The 25,203-nt window shown below is 33.7% G+C and overlaps 1 protein-coding gene across 2 annotated transcripts; it reads left to right on the top strand.

Annotated features, from left to right (window-relative positions):
• The first annotated feature begins 1,310 nt into the window (after window positions 1-1,310).
• On the top strand, window positions 1,311-14,345 carry heix (UbiA prenyltransferase domain-containing heix). Of its 2 annotated transcripts, XM_073970949.1 has the most exons (4): window positions 1,311-1,501; window positions 1,557-2,217; window positions 2,280-2,786; window positions 13,351-14,345. In XM_073970949.1, the coding sequence occupies exons 3-4, from the start codon at window positions 2,307-2,309 to the stop codon at window positions 13,990-13,992; spliced, it is 1,122 nt and encodes a 373-aa protein (XP_073827050.1). In that variant the 5' UTR covers window positions 1,311-1,501; window positions 1,557-2,217; window positions 2,280-2,306; the 3' UTR covers window positions 13,993-14,345. The 2 variants fall into 2 exon arrangements, with proteins under 2 accessions (XP_073827050.1, XP_073827049.1); XM_073970948.1 differs by having other exon boundaries at window positions 1,311-2,217.
• Window positions 14,346-25,203: the final 10,858 nt, after the last annotated feature.

The following is a 25,203-nucleotide window of genomic DNA, read 5'->3' as shown; positions in this document are numbered from 1 at the left end:
AGCAGTTAAATCACTGGTGCAAGTGTCACGAAGTGCTTCTTTTTCTATGAATTCCTCAGTGAATTTTACAAGGGAGCGCGCAGAAAGGAAGCACTCCATTTTGCTTCCGCAGCACGCAGTTAGGAAGCACTCCATTTTGCTTCCGCAGCACGCAGCTAGGAAGCACTCCATTTTTACAATTTTTACCACTTTTACGAGTTTTGCGTTCCCGTACACAAAATTTGTATGAAAATCGTTTACGACTTTTACCACTTTGTAAAGTACGGGAACAGGCCATTAATAAGACATTTTAATTTTAATCTTATAAGCCGTTTATATATAACAAGGTTAACCCAGTGGGTCTGGGTTTCAAATGTCATTTCCATTGTATATACTTCAAACAAATCTTCATAAAGAAGGTTAACCCTGCAAAAAACTATAATATAAACGCCGTATTACTTTAATTTCATTTGTTGAATGAAAATTGAATTTTTTATCGTTTATACATAAAAGTGCTTGTTGGATGTAATCCAAATGTGAGGAAAAGGATTGCCTTTTTCATTAGTCCACTGGAAGCGCATCCATGCATGTAATGAAATCCTCACTCCAACTTGCACCACTTCCATTTTTTTTTGCTGGGTAGGAATTCGCCATGAAAAATCAAAACAAATAACCATATGATTGGGTAAGTAAGAGATAGCATGTCATCACTTTAAAGACAAACACAAGCGATAAAAAGAGACAACAAGATACCATTCGGCGAAAATTTTGACAGTTTACATTACAAAAAAAGTTGCTTTGTTGTAGCAATTCGCCGATGCATCTACCTTCCTAATTGTATCATGCCCTACAGTCTATGAAAAAATGATGGACAGCTGGGAGACAAACGACAAATGTGTGTATGTGTTAGTAAATCAGAGTTGTATTTGAAGACAAACTGTCTGGTGTAAACGCCTAGTAAGGCTACGTACATTTGCTACGTTCCGTCGGTCACTAATTTGCATTAATTGATTACAAAGGTAGTTCACATTTTGGGATTTGTTAAACAATAAACAAAAAATGAAGCATTTCAGTCTCCTTTATATGACCCATCTCATTTATTTTATTTCCAATAATTGGTCTGTTCCTTTACTTTTGAAAGTGGTAAAACCGGCAAAAGTAGCAAAAGTTGTAATCTGCTTCCATATGAATTGTATGGTGTCTGAAGTAAAGGAACGCTTTTCGAGTAAAAAGTTGTAAAACTTGAAGATTCTTGCACGTAAAGAAACAGAGCTAATAATTACAATTTCTTTTGTATTCTTCCCCCTTTTTAATATTTTGCTCTTTCTTAGAACAATACTGCCTTAATTCGACAATTGGCACACGCTCTTAGTAAAGCAACCACCAAACAATCACACTTGTCAACAAACCGTAACATGTGAACCCCTCAACACATCTCCTGTGAGAGTTGGCAGCATAAATGACATTTGATGTGACGTTACAGATGAGAGGGACCGAAGAGAGAGCCGCAACATCGAAATAGGTGAAAATTTTTTGTAGGGAAATTTATTAAACCTTAACATAAAATTCCAATGTAGAAACAAAAGAATATTAATTAAAAGAAACCGTGAGAAAGAGAGTAATTGGCTCAATTTAAACAAAAGTACTATTTGAAGCAGTCTAAACCGCAACACGAAGACTCCTGCATCCAGCTTACAAGACACACAACACGTCAAAGTAGAACAAAAAGGAAAGGAGGCATCTATCTCAGATCAAAGAAGCAAGAAGAAACTACTGGCTGGAAGTGCACTGTACTGTTGAACAATATGGTGTATGGGAAAATTTAATGAGAAGAGGAAGAAAACACAGCGGAAATAAACAATTGTTAATCTACTAGAAGTAGATGAAAATTTGTTAATAAAGTTCAAAGGGGCAAGTGTGTGCCACCAAAAACGACACACAGACTGAGTGGTACAAAACTAAAGGTGGTAATACAAAACAAAAACAAAGCACACAACAAATACAAGCAGTGAGGAGAGGGCATTCATCAGCATATTTCATTCACTTCAAAGTAAACAATACTACAAGAAAAACACACACAATTCGAATAATTTAAATATATTTGTGGAAGAGATACATATCTAAAAGAAAAAGAGCAAGCACAGCATCCAGTAATTGTGGAATATAGATTTGAATATAAACAAACATTACGGAAGGCTATTAGTACGATTTGAGTGGTGGACTATTATACAACAACAGGTAAGAATCAATTGAAGCAAGACAATTTGAAAACTCATTTAAGTCTACTTTTTCACCAACAGGTAACACTTCGCCTACAATTCACTTCAATGGAACAAGAATCAGTAACTGAAAGTCTACTACAGAAACGTGCGGCAGCTATAACCACCCACAATAATGGTTCACCAACAGATACCGCAGCTACGGCTGCAAATGGAAAAATATCCAACCACAAAAATCATGCCAAACCGAATACAAATATAGCATCATCTTCAACATCCTCAACAGCAGCATCGACAAATCTCTCAACCACCGGTACATTTATGAAATTTAAAACCTATCTATTGGCTTTACGACCCTGGACTCTGTCGGCTAGTTTGTTACCTACCCTATTGGGTTCGGCGTTAGCCTTTCGTTCACAATGGTCTGCTGAATTTTCCTTCATAACACTCTTCCTAACGATTTTCACCGTAGTCACCGTACATTGTGCCGGCAATGTGGTCAATACATATTTTGATTTTATTAAAGGAATTGATAAACAGAAGGCTGATGATCGTACATTAGTGGATCACATTTTAACAAAAGATGAGGTAATTATTTTGTTTTTGTGTTAATTTTTCTGTTTCTCATTTGTTTTCCAATTGTTTATAATGTGTATTACAGGTATATTTAGTAGGAATTGTTATTCTTGTATGTATGTATGTGTGATTGTGGATTGTTTTTAATGGGAACAACAGATTTATTCCATGAAATGTATATAATCGTAGAGCAACAAAACTCACGTACATTCTTGAAAGTGAAAAATAATCCAAAAGTGGAAAATTACTTTTGGAATATTTTTAGAAGGTACAAATTTAAATTTATTGCAGTCGTGTGGAAGGTCACTGCAACCTGCTAAAATTAAAGAAGATTGTATAAATAGAATTGTGTAGCCAAAAAAATAATATTACAAGAAAAAAATTGTTCCCACGAATATCTGGGAAGTGGCAAGGGCAGATTTCTCTCATGTAAACTGCTACTAACTGCCCCGGGTTACTTGGGTCACATTCAGTGGGGGTTTCAAGCGGTTCGTTTGTGAGATTCTAAGCAAGATGAACAAAAACCTCAAGTTCCTAGCCGGCAGCTCTTGCGGTCCGTTACAACGCTATGCGGTACCAGTGTGGTTCATGAATACAAGTTCAATGCAATTGAAGAGTATTCAAAGCTGCCAGAACTCATTCCTGAGAACTGCAAAAGATTGCCTTCTAATGAGGGCATTATAATAATGTTTTCGTTTCAGTACCTACTTGGGAGTTATGTCCAGACGTGTGGGGAAGGATATTCATGATCTCGAAAGAGGTGCAATGTTACAAGAAAAAATTCGTAGATTTAAACCAAAACAACCAATTTTTTAAAGAATATTTTTTCACACAGCACAAAGCGTGGATTTTTTAAGAAATATTTTTTCACACAGCACAAAGCGTGAATTTTTTTAAAAAATATTTTTTCACACAGCACGAAGCGTGGATTTTTTTAAGAAATATTTTTTCACACAACACAAAACGTAGATTTTTTAAAAAATAATTTTTCACACAGCACAAAGCGTGGATTTTTTAAAAAATATTTTTTCACACAGAACAAAGCGTGGATTTTTTTAAGAAATATTTTTTCACACAGAACAAAGCGTGGATTTTTTTAAGAAATATTTTTTCACACAGAACAAACCGTGGATTTTTTTAAGAAATATTTTTTCACACAGAACAAAGCGTGGATTTTTTTAAGAAATATTTTTTCACCCAGCAGTAGACCACAAAGCGTGGATTTTTTTAAGAAATATTTTTTCACCCAGCAGTAGACCACAAAGCGTGGATTTTTTTAAGAAATATTTTTTCACCCAGCAGTAGACCACAAAGCGTGGATTTTTTAAGAAATATTTTTTCACACAGCACAAAGCGTGAATTTTTTTAAAAAATATTTTTTCACACAGCACGAAGCGTGGATTTTTTTAAGAAATATTTTTTCACACAACACAAAACGTGGATTTTTTAAAAAATAATTTTTCACACAGCACAAAGCCTGGATTTTTTAAAAAATATTTTTTCACACAGAACAAAGCGTGGATTTTTTTAAGAAATATTTTTTCACACAGAACAAAGCGTGGATTTTTTTAAGAAATATTTTTTCACACAGAACAAACCGTGGATTTTTTTTAAGAAATATTTTTTCACACAGAACAAAGCGTGGATTTTTTTTAAGAAATATTTGTTCACCCAGCAGTAGACCACAAAGCGTGGATTTTTTTAAGAAATATTTTTTCACCCAGCAGTAGACCACAAAGCGTGGATTTTTTTAAGAAATATTTTTTCACCCAGCAGTAGACCACAAAGCGTGGATTTTTTTAAGAAATATTTTTTCACCCAGCAGTAGACCACAAAGCGTGGATTTTTTTAAGAAATATTTTTTCACCCAGCAGTAGACCACAAAGCGTGGATTTTTTTAAGAAATATTTTTTCACCCAGCAGTAGACCACAAAGCGTGGATTTTTTTAAGAAATATTTTTTCACCCAGCAGTAGACCACAAAGCGTGGATTTTTTTAAGAAATATTTTTTCACCCAGCAGTAGACCACAAAGCGTGGATTTTTTTAAGAAATATTTTTTCACCCAGCAGTAGACCACAAAGCGTGGATTTTTTTAAGAAATATTTTTTCACCCAGCAGTAGACCACAAAGCGTGGATTTTTTTAAGAAATATTTTTTCACCCAGCAGTAGACCACAAAGCGTGGATTTTTTTAAGAAATATTTTTTCACCCAGCAGTAGACCACAAAGCGTGGATTTTTTTAAGAAATATTTTTTCACCCAGCAGTAGACCACAAAGCGTGGATTTTTTTAAGAAATATTTTTTCACCCAGCAGTAGACCACAAAGCGTGGATTTTTTTAAGAAATATTTTTTCACCCAGCAGTAGACCACAAAGCGTGGATTTTTTTAAGAAATATTTTTTCACCCAGCAGTAGACCACAAAGCGTGGATTTTTTTAAGAAATATTTTTTCACCCAGCAGTAGACCACAAAGCGTGGATTTTTTTAAGAAATATTTTTTCACCCAGCAGTAGACCACAAAGCGTGGATTTTTTAAGAAATATTTTTTCACCCAGCAGTAGACCACAAAGCGTGGATTTTTTTAAGAAATATTTTTTCACCCAGCAGTAGACCACAAAGCGTGGATTTTTTTAAGAAATATTTTTTCACCCAGCAGTAGACCACAAAGCGTGGATTTTTTTAAGAAATATTTTTTCACCCAGCAGTAGACCACAAAGCGTGGATTTTTTTAAGAAATATTTTTTCACCCAGCAGTAGACCACAAAGCGTGGATTTTTTTAAGAAATATTTTTTCACCCAGCAGTAGACCACAAAGCGTGGATTTTTTTAAGAAATATTTTTTCACCCAGCAGTAGACCACAAAGCGTGGATTTTTTTAAGAAATATTTTTTCACCCAGCAGTAGACCACAAAGCGTGGATTTTTTTAAGAAATATTTTTTCACCCAGCAGTAGACCACAAAGCGTGGATTTTTTAAGAAATATTTTTTCACCCAGCAGTAGACCACAAAGCGTGGATTTTTTTAAGAAATATTTTTTCACCCAGCAGTAGACCACAAAGCGTGGATTTTTTAAGAAATATTTTTTTCACCCAGCAGTAGACCACAAAGCGTGGATTTTTTAAGAAATATTTTTTCACCCAGCAGTAGACCACAAAGCGTGGATTTTTTAAGAAATATTTTTTCACCCAGCAGTAGACCACAAAGCGTGGATTTTTTTAAGAAATATTTTTTCACCCAGCAGTAGACCACAAAGCGTGGATTTTTTTAAGAAATATTTTTTCACCCAGCAGTAGACCACAAAGCGTGGATTTTTTTAAGAAATATTTTTTCACCCAGCAGTAGACCACAAAGCGTGGATTTTTTTAAGAAATATTTTTTCACCCAGCAGTAGACCACAAAGCGTGGATTTTTTTAAGAAATATTTTTTCACCCAGCAGTAGACCACAAAGCGTGGATTTTTTTTAAGAAATATTTTTTCACCCAGCAGTAGACCACAAAGCGTGGATTTTTTCAAGAAATATTTTTTCACCCAGCAGTAGACCACAAAGCGTGGATTTTTTTAAGAAATATTTTTTCACCCAGCAGTAGACCACAAAGCGTGGATTTGTTTAAGAAATATTTTTTCACCCAGCAGTAGACCACAAAGCGTGGATTTTTTTAAGAAATATTTTTTCACCCAGCAGTAGACCACAAAGCGTGGATTTGTTTAAGAAATATTTTTTCACCCAGCAGTAGACCACAAAGCGTGGATTTTTTTAAGAAATATTTTTTCACCCAGCAGTAGACCACAAAGCGTGGATTTTTTTAAGAAATATTTTTTCACCCAGCAGTAGACCACAAAGCGTGGATTTTTTTAAGAAATATTTTTTCACCCAGCAGTAGACCACAAAGCGTGGATTTTTTTAAGAAATATTTTTTCACCCAGCAGTAGACCACAAAGCGTGGATTTTTTTAAGAAATATTTTTTCACCCAGCAGTAGACCACAAAGCGTGGTTTTTTTTTAAGAAATATTTTTTCACCCAGCAGTAGACCACAAAGCGTGGATTTTTTTAAGAAATATTTTTTCACCCAGCAGTAGACCACAAAGCGTGGATTTTTTTAAGAAATATTTTTTCACCCAGCAGTAGACCACAAAGCGTGGATTTTTTTAAGAAATATTTTTTCACCCAGCAGTAGACCACAAAGCGTGGATTTTTTTAAGAAATATTTTTTCACCCAGCAGTAGACCACAAAGCGTGGATTTTTTTAAGAAATATTTTTTCACCCAGCAGTAGACCACAAAGCGTGGATTTTTTTAAGAAATATTTTTTCACCCAGCAGTAGACCACAAAGCGTGGATTTTTTTAAGAAATATTTTTTCACCCAGCAGTAGACCACAAAGCGTGGATTTTTTTTAAGAAATATTTTTTCATCCAGCAGTAGACCACAAAGCGTGGATTTTTTTAAGAAATATTTTTTCACCCAGCAGTAGAGCACAAAGCGTGGATTTTTTTTAAGAAATATTTTTTCACCCAGCAGTAGACCACAATGCGTGGATTTTTTTAAGAAATATTTTTTCACCCAGCAGTAGACCACAAAGCGTGGATTTTTTTTAAGAAATATTTTTTCACCCAGCAGTAGACCACAAAGCGTGGATTTTTTTAAGAAATATTTTTTCACCCAGCAGTAGACCACAAAGCGTGGATTTTTTTAAGAAATATTTTTTCACCCAGCAGTAGACCACAAAGCGTGGATTTTTTTTAAGAAATATTTTTTCACCCAGCAGTAGACCACAAAGCGTGGATTTTTTTAAGAAATATTTTTTCACCCAGCAGTAGACCACAAAGCGTGGATTTTTTTAAGAAATATTTTTTCACCCAGCAGTAGACCACAAAGCGTGGATTTTTTTAAGAAATATTTTTTCACCCAGCAGTAGACCACAAAGCGTGGATTTTTTTAAGAAATATTTTTTCACCCAGCAGTAGACCACAAAGCGTGGATTTTTTTAAGAAATATTTTTTCACCCAGCAGTAGACCACAAAGCGTGGATTTTTTTAAGAAATATTTTTTCACCCAGCAGTAGACCACAAAGCGTGGATTTTTTTAAGAAATATTTTTTCACCCAGCAGTAGACCACAAAGCGTGGATTTTTTTAAGAAATATTTTTTCACCCAGCAGTAGACCACAAAGCGTGGATTTTTTTAAGAAATATTTTTTCACCCAGCAGTAGACCACAAAGCGTGGATTTTTTTAAGAAATATTTTTTCACCCAGCAGTAGACCACAAAGCGTGGATTTTTTTAAGAAATATTTTTTCACCCAGCAGTAGACCACAAAGCGTGGATTTTTTTAAGAAATATTTTTTCACCCAGCAGTAGACCACAAAGCGTGGATTTTTTTAAGAAATATTTTTTCACCCAGCAGTAGACCACAAAGCGTGGATTTTTTTAAGAAATATTTTTTCACCCAGCAGTAGACCACAAAGCGTGGATTTTTTTAAGAAATATTTTTTCACCCAGCAGTAGACCACAAAGCGTGGATTTTTTTAAGAAATATTTTTTCACCCAGCAGTAGACCACAAAGCGTGGATTTTTTTAAGAAATATTTTTTCACCCAGCAGTAGACCACAAAGCGTGGATTTTTTTAAGAAATATTTTTTCACCCAGCAGTAGACCACAAAGCGTGGATTTTTTAAGAAATATTTTTTCACCCAGCAGTAGACCACAAAGCGTGGATTTTTTTAAGAAATATTTTTTCACCCAGCAGTAGACCACAAAGCGTGGATTTTTTTAAGAAATATTTTTTCACCCAGCAGTAGACCACAAAGCGTGGATTTTTTTAAGAAATATTTTTTCACCCAGCAGTAGACCACAAAGCGTGGATTTTTTTAAGAAATATTTTTTCACCCAGCAGTAGACCACAAAGCGTGGATTTTTTTAAGAAATATTTTTTCACCCAGCAGTAGACCACAAAGCGTGGATTTTTTTAAGAAATATTTTTTCACCCAGCAGTAGACCACAAAGCGTGGATTTTTTTAAGAAATATTTTTTCACCCAGCAGTAGACCACAAAGCGTGGATTTTTTTAAGAAATATTTTTTCACCCAGCAGTAGACCACAAAGCGTGGATTTTTTTAAGAAATATTTTTTCACCCAGCAGTAGACCACAAAGCGTGGATTTTTTTAAGAAATATTTTTTCACCCAGCAGTAGACCACAAAGCGTGGATTTTTTTAAGAAATATTTTTTCACCCAGCAGTAGACCACAAAGCGTGGATTTTTTTAAGAAATATTTTTTCACCCAGCAGTAGACCACAAAGCGTGGATTTTTTTAAGAAATATTTTTTCACCCAGCAGTAGACCACAAAGCGTGGATTTTTTTAAGAAATATTTTTTCACCCAGCAGTAGACCACAAAGCGTGGATTTTTTTAAGAAATATTTTTTCACCCAGCAGTAGACCACAAAGCGTGGATTTTTTTAAGAAATATTTTTTCACCCAGCAGTAGACCACAAAGCGTGGATTTTTTTAAGAAATATTTTTTCACCCAGCAGTAGACCACAAAGCGTGGATTTTTTTAAGAAATATTTTTTCACCCAGCAGTAGACCACAAAGCGTGGATTTTTTTAAGAAATATTTTTTCACCCAGCAGTAGACCACAAAGCGTGGATTTTTTTAAGAAATATTTTTTCACCCAGCAGTAGACCACAAAGCGTGGATTTTTTTAAGAAATATTTTTTCACCCAGCAGTAGACCACAAAGCGTGGATTTTTTTAAGAAATATTTTTTCACCCAGCAGTAGACCACAAAGCGTGGATTTTTTTAAGAAATATTTTTTCACCCAGCAGTAGACCACAAAGCGTGGATTTTTTTAAGAAATATTTTTTCACCCAGCAGTAGACCACAAAGCGTGGATTTTTTTAAGAAATATTTTTTCACCCTGCAGTAGACCACAAAGCGTGGATTTTTTTAAGAAATATTTTTTCACCCAGCAGTAGACCACAAAGCGTGGATTTTTTAAGAAATATTTTTTCACACAGCACAAAGCGTGGATTTTTTTAAGAAATATTTTTTCACCCAGCAGTAGACCACAAAGCGTGGATTTTTTAAGAAATATTTTTTCACCCAGCAGTAGACCACAAAGCGTGGATTTTTTAAGAAATATTTTTTCACCCAGCAGTAGACCACAAAGCGTGGATTTTTTTAAGAAATATTTTTTCACCCAGCAGTAGACCACAAAGCGTGGATTTTTTTAAGAAATATTTTTTCACCCAGCAGTAGACCACAAAGCGTGGATTTTTTTAAGAAATATTTTTTCACCCAGCACAAAACGTGGATTTTTTAAATATTTTTTTTCCTACACCCAAAGACCACAAAACGTGGATTTTTTAAATGATTTTTTCCTACACCCAAACACCACAAAACTTGGATTTTTTAAATAATTTTTTTCCTACGCCCAAAGACCACAAAACCTGGATTTTTTAAATGATTGTTTTCTTGCACCCAAAAAACCACAAAACGTGGATTTTTTAAACAATTATTTTCATGCACCCAAAGACCACAAAACGTGGATTTTTTTAAATAATTATTTTCTTGCACCCAAAGACCACAAAACGTGGATTTTTTAAATAATTTTTTTCTTGCACCCAATGACCACAAAACGTGGATTTTATTAAATAATTTTTTTCTTGTACCCAAAGACCACAAAACGTGGATTTTTTTTAAATAATTTTTTTCTTGTACCCAAAGACCACAAAACGTGGATTTTTTAAATAATTTTTTTTCTTGTACCCAAAGACCACAAAACGTGGATTTTTTTTAAATAATTTTTTTCTTGTACCCAAAGACTACAGAACGTGGATTTTTTTTTAAAATAATTTTTTTTCCTACACCCAAAGACCACAAAAAGTAGGTTTTTTAAATAGTTTTTTTTCCTACACCCAAAGACCACAAAACGTGGATTTTTTAAATAATTTTTTTCCTACACCCAAACACCACAAAACGTGGATTTTTTAAATAATTTTTTTCCTACACCCAAACACCACAAAACGTGGATTTTTTAAATAATTTTTTTCCTACACCCAAACACCACAAAACGTGGATTTTTTAAATAATTTTTTTCCTACACCCAAACACCACAAAACGTGGATTTTTTAAATAATTTTTTTCCTACACCCAAACACCACAAAACGTGGATTTTTTAAATAATTTTTTTCCTACACCCAAACACCACAAAACGTGGATTTTTTAAATAATTTTTTTCCTACACCCAAACACCACAAAACGTGGATTTTTTAAATAATTTTTTTCCTACACCCAAACACCACAAAACGTGGATTTTTTAAATAATTTTTTTCCTACACCCAAACACCACAAAACGTGGATTTTTTAAATAATTTTTTTCCTACACCCAAACACCACAAAACGTGGATTTTTTAAATAATTTTTTTCCTACACCCAAACACCACAAAACGTGGATTTTTTAAATAATTTTTTTCCTACACCCAAAGACCACAAAACGTGGATTTTTTAAATAATTGTTTTCGTACACCCAAACACCACAAAACGTGGATTTTTTAAATAATTTGTTTCGTACACCCAAACACCACAAAACGTGGATTTTTTAAATAATTTTTTTCCTACACCCAAAGACCACAAAACGTGGATTTTTTAAATAATTTTTTTTCCTACACCCAAACACCACAAAACGTGGATTTTTTAAATAATTTTTTTTCCTACACCCAAACACCACAAAACGTGGATTTTTTAAATAATTTTTTTTCCTACACCCAAACACCACAAAACGTGGATTTTTTAAATAATTTTTTTTCCTACACCCAAAGACCACAAAACGTGGATTTTTTAAATAATTTTTTTTCCTACACCCAAACACCACAAAACGTGGATTTTTTAAATAATTTTTTTTCCTACACCCAAAGACCACAAAACGTGTTTTTTTTTTTTAATAATTTTTTCTACACCCAAAGACCACAAAACGTGAATTTTTTAAATAATTTTTTTCCTACACCAAAGTCCAAAAAACCTGGATTTTTTAAATAATTTTTTTTCCTACACCCAAAGACCACAAAACGTGGATTTTAAAATAATATTTTTCCTACACCCAAAGACCACAAAACGTGGATTTTTAAATAATTTTTTTCCTACACCCAAAGACCACAAAACGTGGATTTTTTAAATAATTTTTTTCCTACACCCAAACACCACAAAACGTGGATTTTTTAAATAATTTTTTCCCACACCCAAAGACCACAAAACGTGGATTTTTTAAATAATTTTTTTTCCTACACCCAAAGACAACAAAACGTGGATTTTTTAAATAATTTTTTTTCCTACACTCAAAGACCACAAAAAGGTGGATTTTTTAAATAATTTTTTTCCTACACCCAAAGACCACAAAACGTGTTTTTTTTTTAAATAATTTTTTTCCTACACCCAAAGACCACAAAACGTGTTTTTTTTTTAAATAATTTTTTCTACACCCAAAGACCACAAAACGTGAATTTTTTAAATAATTTTTTTCCTACACCAAAGTCCACAAAACCTGGATTTTTTAAATAATTTTTTTTTCCTACACCCAAAGACCACAAAACGTGGATTTTTAAATAATTTTTTTTCCTACACCCAAAGACCACAAAACGTGGATTTTTTAAATAATTTTTTTCCTACACCCAAACACCACAAAACGTGGATTTTTTAAATAATTTTTTTCCTACACCCAAAGACCACAAAACGTGGATTTTTTAAATAATTTTTTTCCTACACCCAAAGACCACAAAACGTGGATTTTTTAAATAATTTTTTTCCTACACCCAAAGACCACAAAACGTGGATTTTTTTAAATAATTTTTTTCCTACACCCAAACACCACAAAACGTGGATTTTTTAAATAATTTTTTTCCTACACCCAAACACCACAAAACGTGGATTTTTTAAATAATTTTTTTCCTACACCCAAAGACCACAAAACGTGGATTTTTTAAATAATTTTTTTCCTACACCCAAAGACCACAAAACGTGGATTTTTTAAATAATTTTTTCCTACACCCAAAGACCACAAAACGTGGATTTTTTAAATAATTTTTTTCCTACACCCAAAGACCACAAAACGTGGATTTTTTAAATAATTTTTTTCCTACACCCAAAAACCACAACAACAAAACGTGGATTTTTTTAATAATTTTTTCCTACACCCAAAACAACAACAAAACGTGGATTTTTTAAATTATTTTTTTTTTCCTAAACCCAAAGACCACAAAACTGGATTTTTAAAATAATTTTTTTTCCTACACCCAAAGACCGCAAAACGTGGATTTTTAAAATATTTTTACCCAAAATCAGAAAAAAGACGGATTATATTTTATGTAGAATCTTCTTTATCTCGAGAGAGGTCCGACGTTACAGAAAAATACGAAATATTTTATAGGAGGATGTTCATACTTCCCAAGATACGGCGCCTGAAAATTCCGAAAAAACCTACTGCCACAATCCAAAACATTTTTTTAATAGACTAAATCGCCTAATACTTTTTTGATTTGTTGTGCAATATTTAAAAATTCTTAACTTCTTTGTTTCTTTTCAGGTTGTTTCACTTGGTGCTATCCTTTACATGGCTGGATGTGTTGGATTCATTTGTTTGGCAATACTGAGTCCAGCTAAAATGGAACACTTAGCCCTGATATACTTTGGTGGTCTCTCATCAAGTTTCCTTTATACCGGTGGTGTTGGTTTCAAATATATTGCATTGGGTGATTTAGTTATTCTGGTATTGTTTGGTCCCATATCTGTGCTATTTGCATTCATGTCACAAACAGGTCATGTAGACTGGACTACAATCTATTATGCCATACCGTTGGCCTTAAATACTGAAGCCATCTTGCACAGTAACAATACTCGGGATGTTGAAAATGATCGTAAGGCTGGTATTGTTACATTGGCCATTCTTATAGGACGTACAGCATCCCATGTCCTTTACGCCTTGCTACTGTTTACACCATATAGTGTCTTTGTGGTGTATGCCATGAAATACTCGGTGTGGTTTCTGCTGCCTTTGATTACCGTACCACAGGCTTTTCGCATTGAAAAACAGTTCCGCAATGAACAGACAATGCATAATGTGCCACGGCAGACGGCAAAATTGAATTTCTTCTTTGGCATCTTATATGTGGTGGCCTGTTGTTGTGCCACACATTTACCCAGCTTAAGTTATAACACAAAACATTGAGATGTAAACGGCGATATGTTTTCTTTTTTTTACAAATTCTCACATCATTATACAAAAACAAAACATTACTTAAATGAAAAGAAATGATATGATCAAAACTTAAACTAAAATAGATACATTTGTATGTCAAAAACATTGTTGCATAATAATTAATAACTTTTTGTACTGTTTTAAGATAAAACAAAAACAAACATCAGCAGCATAACAACCGTTTTGTAACTCTAATATACATAAACTTTTTTGTTACAAAAAAAAAAAAATAGAAAAACCTCCAGAAGTAAATTAAACGAAATATCATTATTTAAATGCATTCAAAACAAAGTACATATAATATTTAGTAAACAAAACAAAAACGTAAAACAACAAACATATTAGGGAATTTTTTTAAAAAAACAAAAATCAAAATAAATTTTTGTAGTATCAGTAGAAGGAAAAGAGAAGAAACATCTATCACAACATAAACCTACAAAATGATGATGTTTTCAAAGAAGAAGAAAAACAAAAGAAATACATATTGTATTCAATATATGTAGGTGTATATTTTTATAAGTTTTCCATTATAATTATTATTTTTTTAATTTTAAATAATATTATTTTATCATTATTTTCTCTTTGTGTTCCATTAACATCATTATTTTATTTTATTGCTCTTTTATTTAATTAAAACTCCCCCCGAGAAAAAAATATATTTGATGTTGTTAAACAATTGTTTCTTTGGAAAATATCATTTAACTACAGATAAACTGACCAACAATAACAACAAGAACATTTATAGTGTGCAATAAAGAACGAAAAATATATTTTGAAAATGAATTTATTTGTAATATACGTTATACGTTTTATTTTATTTCATTTTACCCTTGATGCCCTACAAAACACCAGTCTTATCGATCAACTCCATCTAGTATCCTCTACACAAAAGTGTGTATCGTTTAAAAAGTTGTGTTGTCGGTAGTCCTTGTGATTTTGTTTACAATAATATAATTTTTTTCGTGTGGAAACCCATATTTCTGAGTTAAATTACCCTTAAACACTAAAAATCAGATAAATTTGATAATTCAGGAAGGGATATGTGGTTAGTCTAGACCAGTCCTGAACATCCATTGCCCGCTGGTTACAAAGTTTTTCGGCAATTCACACACACACACGACCCGAACGCAAAGAAAGAGCGGACAAGAGAGAGCAAATGTTTTGATTTGTTGTTGTTTTGAAGCTTGCGTGCATGCAATTTACTAACACACTGTCATAAATTGTCAATGTTTTTAATACATTCACATTTTTGTCTGCACTCTTCTTGTTCGGTAATGTTCTAGACTTTTACTTCGTAATATGTTTTATACCCTCTACCATCATCATTTTACACCCCACAAACTATCAGGCATGTCACAGAAACGAATTCCGATCGAAAGTGGAATTAATTCCGTATTTAGCTTCTTCAGAAAACGAAAAACAAAGAATTTTTCGGAATGAAACCACTTTTGATTGTGCAAACGGAATTGTATTTTTAATTTTTTTTAAATTTGTCACTTTAAAACAGGCCTGCTCAAGGTGCGCACCTGAGCTGTCGGTGTGTGTCAATTTTCTCATACACACAATTTAAAAAGAGAGCTTTTGTTTTTGTTTTGAATATTTTCAAAATTAAAAATCAGTCTCTATTGAACATTCAATGAGGAAGGTTCTGTTTTCGAATTTGTCTATGAATTTATATGCGTACACTGAAAAAATGAATGAAGATACTGAATACGAATTTTTATTTGCCTAAAATGTTTACGGCAAATTAGAGTGTTTGGTTTGTCAACGCACTTTGGTTTGTCACGAACTTGATTTGCAACAAATTATAACATCAACAGTCACATTTGGTCAAAATAAAATAATTATTCTACTCTATATTTTGAAATATAAAATAAAAAAAAACTGTTACGATATTTCTCACAGTATACAGAGAGACAACCCCCCATACCATTGCTATCGCAAACGATTCGTTTTCGAATGTTTTTCGATAGTTTTGCGGATATTTTGTTCGAAAACGACACACGAGAACGAATTGAAAACGATTCATTCGTCGCTCACTTTGTGGCAGGAAAACCTTCGAATTCGAATATCGTTAATAATATTATTAGTGAATGAAAGATGATAGTTTTTACGATAGTGGCGAAAAACATATTTTGTGGAGTTTCTTGATGTTTCTGTTATGTACCTTTTCCGTTTTTATTTTCTTTATGTTTGCGACTCGATATGTAACTGTTGATAAACATTGTTGTCTTGTGTTTGTGAACCTACCCATATGTTGTCTTTATCAACACTTATTGCCTATATTATACGTAGCATTTATGTCGAAATTATTTGAAAAAAGCAAATCGGAATTTTTTACAAACAATATAAATTGTTTTTTGAAACAAAAAAATTTTCAAAGTAAAAAATGTTTCTCGAAACAATTTTTCTTGTGAAGAAAAAACATTCGCCAAATGTTCGAAAACGATATCGTATTTAAACTTTTGACGAACAAAAGAACAACGTACTTGTGTACACCCGAAAAACATTTGCCAATTCTTCGAATGTGATATCGTTTTCGAAAGTTGTGCCGAACATTCGAATAATATCCGCACTTGGTATGGGGGGAAAGGAAAATTGAAATTTGTGTATTTCAAAACCAACACAATTACAAAATGTGTTTGTATGTGTCTGAGCAGGCCTGCTTTAAAACAATCTAAAAACACTTACCCCCAGTTTTTGTAAACAATTTTTTTCTTCTCACACGAACTGTCAAATTTTGTAGATCGATTTACTCGCTTAAGCGCAAATGTAGAGCGCTCATTTTTATATGAGGAATTCTTTACTAAATATGGAACGTGTCTACGAAAAATTGGGTATGTTTGTCATCTGGGGGCAGAGCAATAGATGGCTAAATTATTACGAATATAGACGAACGAACAAAAATTAGTTACAAAAACTGGGGGTTAGAAATAATAAAAATGTTGTTTTGTTAACAAATTCACATTTAATTTCATATTTAAACTAAATAATGAAGTGTTCCAATTTTACAAAATCGATCGGAATCTGAAGAAGCTTAAACAAAAACGATCGAAATGAAATTACGGAATTGAAACCATTCCGATCGGAATCTGTGACATGCCTGTATATATATTCCTGATCAGCGTGCAATTCTACATCATGTGCGTCCGTCTTTCGGACTGTGGGAATCACTATAGCGTCCGAACGGTATGTGGATAAAATTTTGCTAAAATCTCTTGTAGGTACGTAGAACTTTTGGTATTGAAAATGGGATATATAGGTCCACGTTTTGGTATAGCCCTCATACAAAGTGACTTGTCGACATTTTAAGGAATTTTGAAGATATTTATCCAATTTGACAACCGAATTGTTTGTAATTTCATATTTTGCGTGTTTCAGAGTCTAACAAACATTTCTACCAAACATTGTTTATATAGGTCCACGTTTTGGTATAGCGCCCATATAAAGTATGCGTCACTTTAAATAATTTTGAAGGTATTAGTCCCATTTGACCACCGAATTGGTTTTACTTTGGTATTTTATGTTTCCAAGGGCTAAAAAGTTTTACCAAAGATTTTTTATATATGTAGGTCCACGTTTTGATATAGCCCCTATGGCACGGTACCCCTCGATTTTCGGAATTTTCACGGTTATTTTATCCTACCAAAATAACTGAAATTTGGTATTTAGTCTTCTTCTGGGCAACAAATAGTTCCCTCGGAAATTTGTCACTATAGGTCCACGTTTTGATATAGCCTCCGCAGAACAGTGCCAACCGATTTTCGGTATATTAAAGGTTTTAGGCTCATCACACCGAAATGGCTGAAATTTGGTATTTAGTCTTCTGTGGGACTATAAAATTTCCCCCTGAAATTTGTTAGTATATGTCCACGTTTTGGTATAACCCCATAGAATTGTGCCTCCCGATTTTCGGTATATTGAAGGTTTTATTCAGCACATATATAGAATGTAGAAGTGACAATCAGCTGTTTTTCACTTTTTTGTAAATTTGGTTTTCAAAATGTAATAGGGTCTACTCATGAAATTTCAAACTTCGAAATTTGCTACCATAAAATACTTTTATCATCATAAACGTTATTAAAAATTACTTACGAGAGTTCTAAATGCGTTATATTCACATTTTGATTCAAATTTGTTCTATTTTAGATGATTTTCAAGATGTATTTATGTTTTTCCTGAACAAATTTTTTGAACGACCCTATTATTCAATATTTTTCTTTGACAATTAATTTTCAATAAAAACAATGTTGTTTTTGTAAATTTGTTAGTTGCCTTGGTTTTATTATTACACCGAAATAGCTGAAATTTGGTATTTACCCCCTGTTTTTGTAACTATATTTTGTTCGTTCGTCTATATTCGTAATAATTTGGGTATCCATAGCTCAGCCCCTTGATGACATACAGACCTAATTATTCGTAGACACGTTCTATATATAGTTAAGAATTCCTCATTCAAAAATCAGCGTTCCACATTTGCGCTAAGGCGAGTAAATCGATCTACAAAATTTGACAATTCGTGTGAGAACAATAATGGGCCGATTCCGTACAGCGAGGCGAGTCGTGTCGCGTCGCCAAATGCAATTTTTCGATTCCGTATGGCAATATCGCCTGACGTCGTCAAATTTTGTCGCCGAAATGTTCATTTTCCGGCGACAACGAATTAGCTGTCGCCGTACATTTTTACTAACGAATAAAAATAAAATAAAAAAAAAATAAAAATAACTTGTTATCGACGATTGTTTTCTATCGCTGTACGTAGTGCATTTTTTAAATTTTGTCACAGAGACGATAGACGACGCGACATGACTCGCCTCGCTGTACGGAATCGGCCCATAAATTTTTTTACAAAAACAGGGGGTTAGTATTCAGTATAGGTCTAAATTTTGTTATAGCCCCCATAGAACTATGCCTCCCGATTTTAGGTATTTTAAAGGTTTTCGCCTCAACATCACACCAAAATTGCTGAAATTTGGCATTTTGTCTTCTTTGGAACTACAAAATTTTTCCCAAGAAATTTGTCGGTATCGGTCCACGTTTTGATAGAACGGTACCTCCGGTCGAGATTTGGTATTTATTTTTATTAAACATGCCTCCAAATGGAATGGCAATAACATGATTGGGGTTATTCTGAATTCCCGGTAAGTTTTTTCACTTTCTCCTTCAAGTTGGACCGGCGGAAAGACAAAACTCACGGGGAATTTTCGTTCAGAATAGCCCTAGATATTTCGGATCCTGAAGGGTGTAGAAAATATCGACATCTCATTGTTAATAAACCTTGGTTAAAAGAAAGTGATATCCTTCAGTTAGCATGGCCTAAGAGCTTAGTACTTTCATAACGAAAGGAAACTACATAATTGTTCCATTTTACTTCATGACAACTCTTGGTGGAGGATATAAAAAAGTTCGGCCGAAATTAACGCATTTCTTACTTGTTCTAACTTACATAAAGTTAAAAGACGGGAACATCTCCACCAATATTCCCATCGTTTTTCAACTTTTGCTATTGGTAGTCCTTGTAGACCTGATCGCTTTATCGACACATATATCCTGTTAGTATATTTGTTGATATCGCGTTTTCGAACTTTACATACTTTTGGCCGGGTCCCTGAGTGGCATTTAAATAGAGGTGGTGTGCACGTTAACTCTCGAAGGCAGTAAAATCTACACTCTGAGTAATTGATTTGGTTTAAACTTTGCAAATCACAATATTTCTTCCAGGCATTGATTATGTTAGTAACACCACCAAGGGCGGATCGGTCATGTTTACAATTGCTCTGTTCCAGAACCTGCAAGAAGCTACTATTACGATAGCATTTTTCCCTTTATGTTATCGGATTGTTAGATATAAGTATCTGAGAGTAGTTATTGTATAGCTGTTTTTGGAACCGCTCATGGCCCTATGGGCTAGGTTACTGTGTTTGTCAAATAAAAATTAAATTAAATTAAAATATTAAAAATTAGTAGATTGTTGTAGTTCTGGAACAGACCAGATATTTCCTTGCTATTTTACTTGCAAAAGTTCACATTTTGTTATCAGTTATCAGGCCTCTTCGATAACCCAAAAATTTGTACAAACTTTTACAAAATACGGCTCGATAACAAACTCGTTCAGCAAAAAAGAACTGAGAAATACTTCCAAGTCCTTTTTCTTGTTAAGTTATCGAACAGTCCTATTGTAGCTCTGTTCCTTTACGTGCAAGAATCTTCAAGTTTTACCACTTTTTTCTCAAAAAGCGTTCCTTCAGACAACATACAATTTATATGGGAGCAGTTTACAACTTTTAATACTTTTGCCGGTTTTACCATATTCAAAAGTAAAAGAACAGACCATATGTGTGTTATTTACTCGCTAGATCTTATTAACCCATACAAAGCAACTGGTCGTTTAAACGCCACAATTTTTTGTATTTGAATATACATATGTATACAAGAGCCCTGTTCCTTTACGTGCAAGAATCTTCAAGTTATACCACTTTTTACTCGAAAAGCGTTCCTTTACTTCAGACACCATACAATTCATATGGTAGCAGTTTACAACTTTTGCTACTTTTGCCGGTTTTACCATTTTCAAAAGTAAAGGAACAGGCCAAAGATCTATTTAACAGGTCACGTAAGTAGCACAACAACAACTCTATTTTGTCCGAAAATTCTTCGATATGTCAAAATGTTTGTTTACGTTTTCATACAATTTATTCACAATAACAAAATATTTGACAGATTGAAACCAATCAGCTGGCCGTTTTACGCCACCTTATAATTTCATCATGATATGTATATTACAACTGAGTATTAACTCATCAAGCAATATAACAATAATTAATTTGTACAAAATGTAGCAATGAGAGATTGTGGTGAGTAAATAATTCTTTAATTACACACTAAATCAATGCCGTTCTTTGGTATTGTTGAAGTTATGAAGTTTTTCGGCAATTCACACACACGACCCGAACGCAACGAAAGAGCACACAAAAGAGGGCAAATGTTTGGATTTGTTTTTGTTTTCCAGCATGAGTGTGTACAACATTACTAACACATTGTCAAAAGTTGTCAATATTCAGAATTTTGTGTGCTCTCTTCTTGGTCGGCAGTGCTCTATATCATAGCCGACCAAGAAGAGCGAGCGCTTAAATTGTTTATGTGTGGGTAAAATTACACTGACAGAACAGGGTGATGATTTTCATATTGAGTGTGAAATGAAAAATATATTGTTGGCGCGTTCGCTTTGTATGACTTAAATTAAAAATAATATAAAAAATTAATTTTTTTGAGAGAAAAAACAAATTGTATATAAAAATGATTTTTTAAGAATTTCTAAGCATACATACATTTTTTATTGTTGCATTGCAGACGAGGCATTCTGCGTCATTAAAAATATTAATACAAAACAAAAATCATTTTCAAATTCTTCCCTCCACATATGTGCTGTACAACTGCAAAATCTTTTCTGTGTAACCAAAAATAAACAAATAAAGCGGCATCAACCTGCTTGCATGAAATTCAGTACAAGACTGAAGTAAAAAAATCAAAACATTTGCTCTCTTACTTTGCGTTCGGGTCGCGTGTGTGTGATTTGCCGAAAAACTTCGTAACCAAATCAATACCCACGAACGGGTTTGCTCTATATATGCGGATTTCCAGTCTTATGTGGCCAAGTCCATTGGAGATGTCCTTCTATGTCTGCTTCCGTTTCTGTTAATGTGTTCACCACAATTGATGAATTTGATACATGCGTCTGGGCTTGTTGTTTTATTTCGTCTTCGACTAATTTTATACGTAGATCTCTATGCAGATCTGAGTTTCATATATACCAAGGTGCTTTTACTATACCACGAAGTATTCTGTTTTGAAGTTTCTGGATTTTGTTGATATCTTGACGATTTGCGCAACTCCACAGTGGACAGCCATATGTCCAAATTGGTTTTATGACTTGATTATATACATATGTATGTATGTATGAGTAATTTGCTGGTTACATTTACATTTGATTTTGCAGTAAAAATAAAGTTTAGTTCCTTTACTTTTAATTTAATTTCGTTGACTATTCACGTGTTCTTTCCATTTATGTTTCGTATCAAGCATCATTCCGGGGCATGTTGGGATTTTTTAACCATTTATATAAATGTGCTGTGGTTGAAGAATATTTTTGTTAGTGAAGAGCATATGGATTGACTTGCTTTCATTTAAGAGCATTTAACTACATATGTATGTTGATGAAGGAAATATTGTAAAGGTTACACATTAAATATTGCACAACAATAGGTCAATTGTATATTCAATACTGCATTGTAACAACAAAAACAAAAATTAACTAATAATTTCCATTTTAAAAAAAGGTAGAAATTTTCATTTCAAAAATGGACCAATGAATTATTAAAGAAATAAATAATCATAAAGTATATGAAAAATGGAAGTAAAGAAAAACAAAAAAAAAAAAAAAAAAATAACGATATATGAAAAGGTATTTAAAAGACAAAAAAGAACAAACAAATAATAAAACAAGTAAGAACAGACTATAGTCGGACGGGGCCGACCATGTGATACCCTATACCACTATCCCTGTGCACTAGCTTTCCGGGCTAGCTGTTATAAGATGTGCATTAGAAATTTTACCAATTTTCACACAAAAGTTTTGATCAATTTAACCCGCTAAATATTATCCGATCATACCGTTGACTTGCACGCTACTTCTTCATCTCAAACCAAAACTACGTTTAAAATTTCGCGCCGATCGGACTATTATTGCGACCTACAGAGCGGCTACAAAATCGAGCAAAAATTTTGTTTTTGGTCCATTTCATCCCTTTAACATTTCACGATCATCGCCAAAAACTAATCAGTTCTATTCTGGTCCAAACCCGACCTCCATACTAAATTTCGTGACAATCGGTCCATAATTGCGGCCTCTAGCTTGATTACAATTTTTAATGGACGGACAGACGGACGGACGGACGGACACACATCGCTAAATCGCTTTATCTCGTCGAGATATGAAGTTTGGTATACCACATGAGGGGTCTACGACGAATATTTCGCGGCGTTACATGAATTTTTGGGAAAACAAACTTATTATACCCTTTTCCACATTGTGGTATAGGGTATAAAAATAATAATACTGTATGCAATTGTTAAATGTTAGAACTGAAAGAAAAGAAACATACTGGAAAAAATCTACTGAATAATTAAACAGTAAATGGGCTTTAATTGTTAAACTTAAATAAGATTAAATATGCTATATATTATGTAAACACGCATATATAAATATTTTAAACTATTTCTACAAAATAATTAATTATTTTTTTAACAACTAAACAATTAACTGAGAAATAATGATTTGTAATATTGATGTCGGTGGAGCTGCAGAGCATAGAATAGAACAAACTCTTAAGCTGAAAACAGATACAACGTTCGATTAAAGTTTTGCGTTGGGCGTCGAGAAAAAAACAACAACAACAGGGCGACGACAATGCCAAAGTCCAGCGTTTATCTGTTTGTCGCATATATTTCAAATGAATTTGAATTTTTCGGCATCATGTCCAACAGTGTAAAAACGTCCAAAACGACACAAAACTTTACCCAAACGTTGTATCTGTTTACAGCTTAAAGCGCTCGGCACATACGGTGCGTTGAGCGTTGCGTTACAACAACCACATGAAAAAAGTGTAAGTGAAGACAAATTTTTTGAAAAACAACAATATGGCTGACGCATTAAAGTTAAATATAATTTAACTGTTTTGACACAACGCGTGTCCCAACGTGTCACTAAACGGACCGTATGTGCCGAGGGCTTTATGCCCTAAACACATCCAACGTTTGAGTAAAGTTTTGTGTCATTTCTGGTGGATGAATAAAAGACAAAGTGCTGCCAAGTTTCAAATTGTGTTTATTCATCTACAAGGAATGTCACAAAACTTTACTCAAACGTTTGATGTGTTTAGGGCTTTAAGCCGTAAATATATTCAACGCTTGATTCTACCAGAAATGACACAAAACTTTACTCAAACGTTGCATGTGTTTCCGGCTTTAAGGCCTCGACACATAAGAAGCATGACATTCTTGCTGAAGTCATATCTGCTAAAAGACTAAAGACCAAGTTCGACCTAATTTAAATCTGATTTTGAAATCTTTTTATTAGGTCGAACTTGGTCTTTAGTCTTTTAGCAGATATGACTTCAGCAAGAATGCCATGCTTCTTATGTGTCGAGGCCTTTATATTCTCTATCGAATTTGGAAGAACTATTATAATGCGCATAGTTCGTGTACTCAATTCAAGAATAATCTTGCACACAAATTTCCACAGTTTTACGGCAATTATTTCAAGAAGTATGTACTTGCCCCGTATGGGATATTGTGGAACAATGTTTTTTATGTACTTGCCCCTCAAATATACAGTCGCAATGGTGGCCGTAAGGACCAATGGCTGTAGAAATTTTAAAACCATCCGAGAAATGTCCTTAAACAGGACTTTTGAATTTTTTTGTATAAAGTATCCGAAGGAGTGAGCTAATAAGGCCCTTGTTCGAACCTGAACTATGGCAGAAAGACATATTCCCAGGTTTAGAGTTTGGACAAATCGGTTACTTTCTTCGAGAATTGTGTACGCACCATTTTAGCGACAATTTTTGAATTTTATGGGAAAGCGAAGGAATGAATAAATGTGATCCATGTTAGGTTAGGTTTAAGAGACCTTACGATCTATTTAAATAGTGCACTGTGGTGCGATAATTCATTTTCGCTGTAGCCATCTCAGACCCCTAGCAATGACAATCAGACTTTTTGACATTGATCTTATTCTTCAGTTCCCCGTAATCATTCTTACCGTTAGTTTCAGGTTGGACTACTTCAGGGAAAATTGAGATGTGGTACTTCGCTTGTGAATGTTTGGCCAGATTGCCTTCTGGCAGAGTTAAGCTTGGCAAATGAAGTGACACAGAAGTGTCTTGATGGAGTTGTTGATTGCAATATTGGGTGGCCCCAAACCGATAACAAAGTGGGGAGGTTCTCCATTGCCCGAGACCTCAATGTCACGCAGACGAACTTTGATAAGCAGCCACCGATTGTCAATGATCTTCCCATTAGGATCAGATCTATCTGAAACTGCCTTTCGAAGTTCGTCTGGTACCATTGCTGCTCTTTTCAGCGCTGAACACCCATGATTCGCAATCTTCTGGTCTCTGGTGA

The sequence above is a fragment of the Musca autumnalis genome, unplaced genomic scaffold (genome assembly GCF_047663935.1).
Source record: "Musca autumnalis isolate F117 unplaced genomic scaffold, ASM4766393v1 scaffold_2, whole genome shotgun sequence".
Classification (NCBI taxonomy): Eukaryota; Metazoa; Arthropoda; class Insecta; order Diptera; family Muscidae; genus Musca; species Musca autumnalis.
This window is presented reverse-complemented; position numbering and strand designations above follow the sequence as displayed.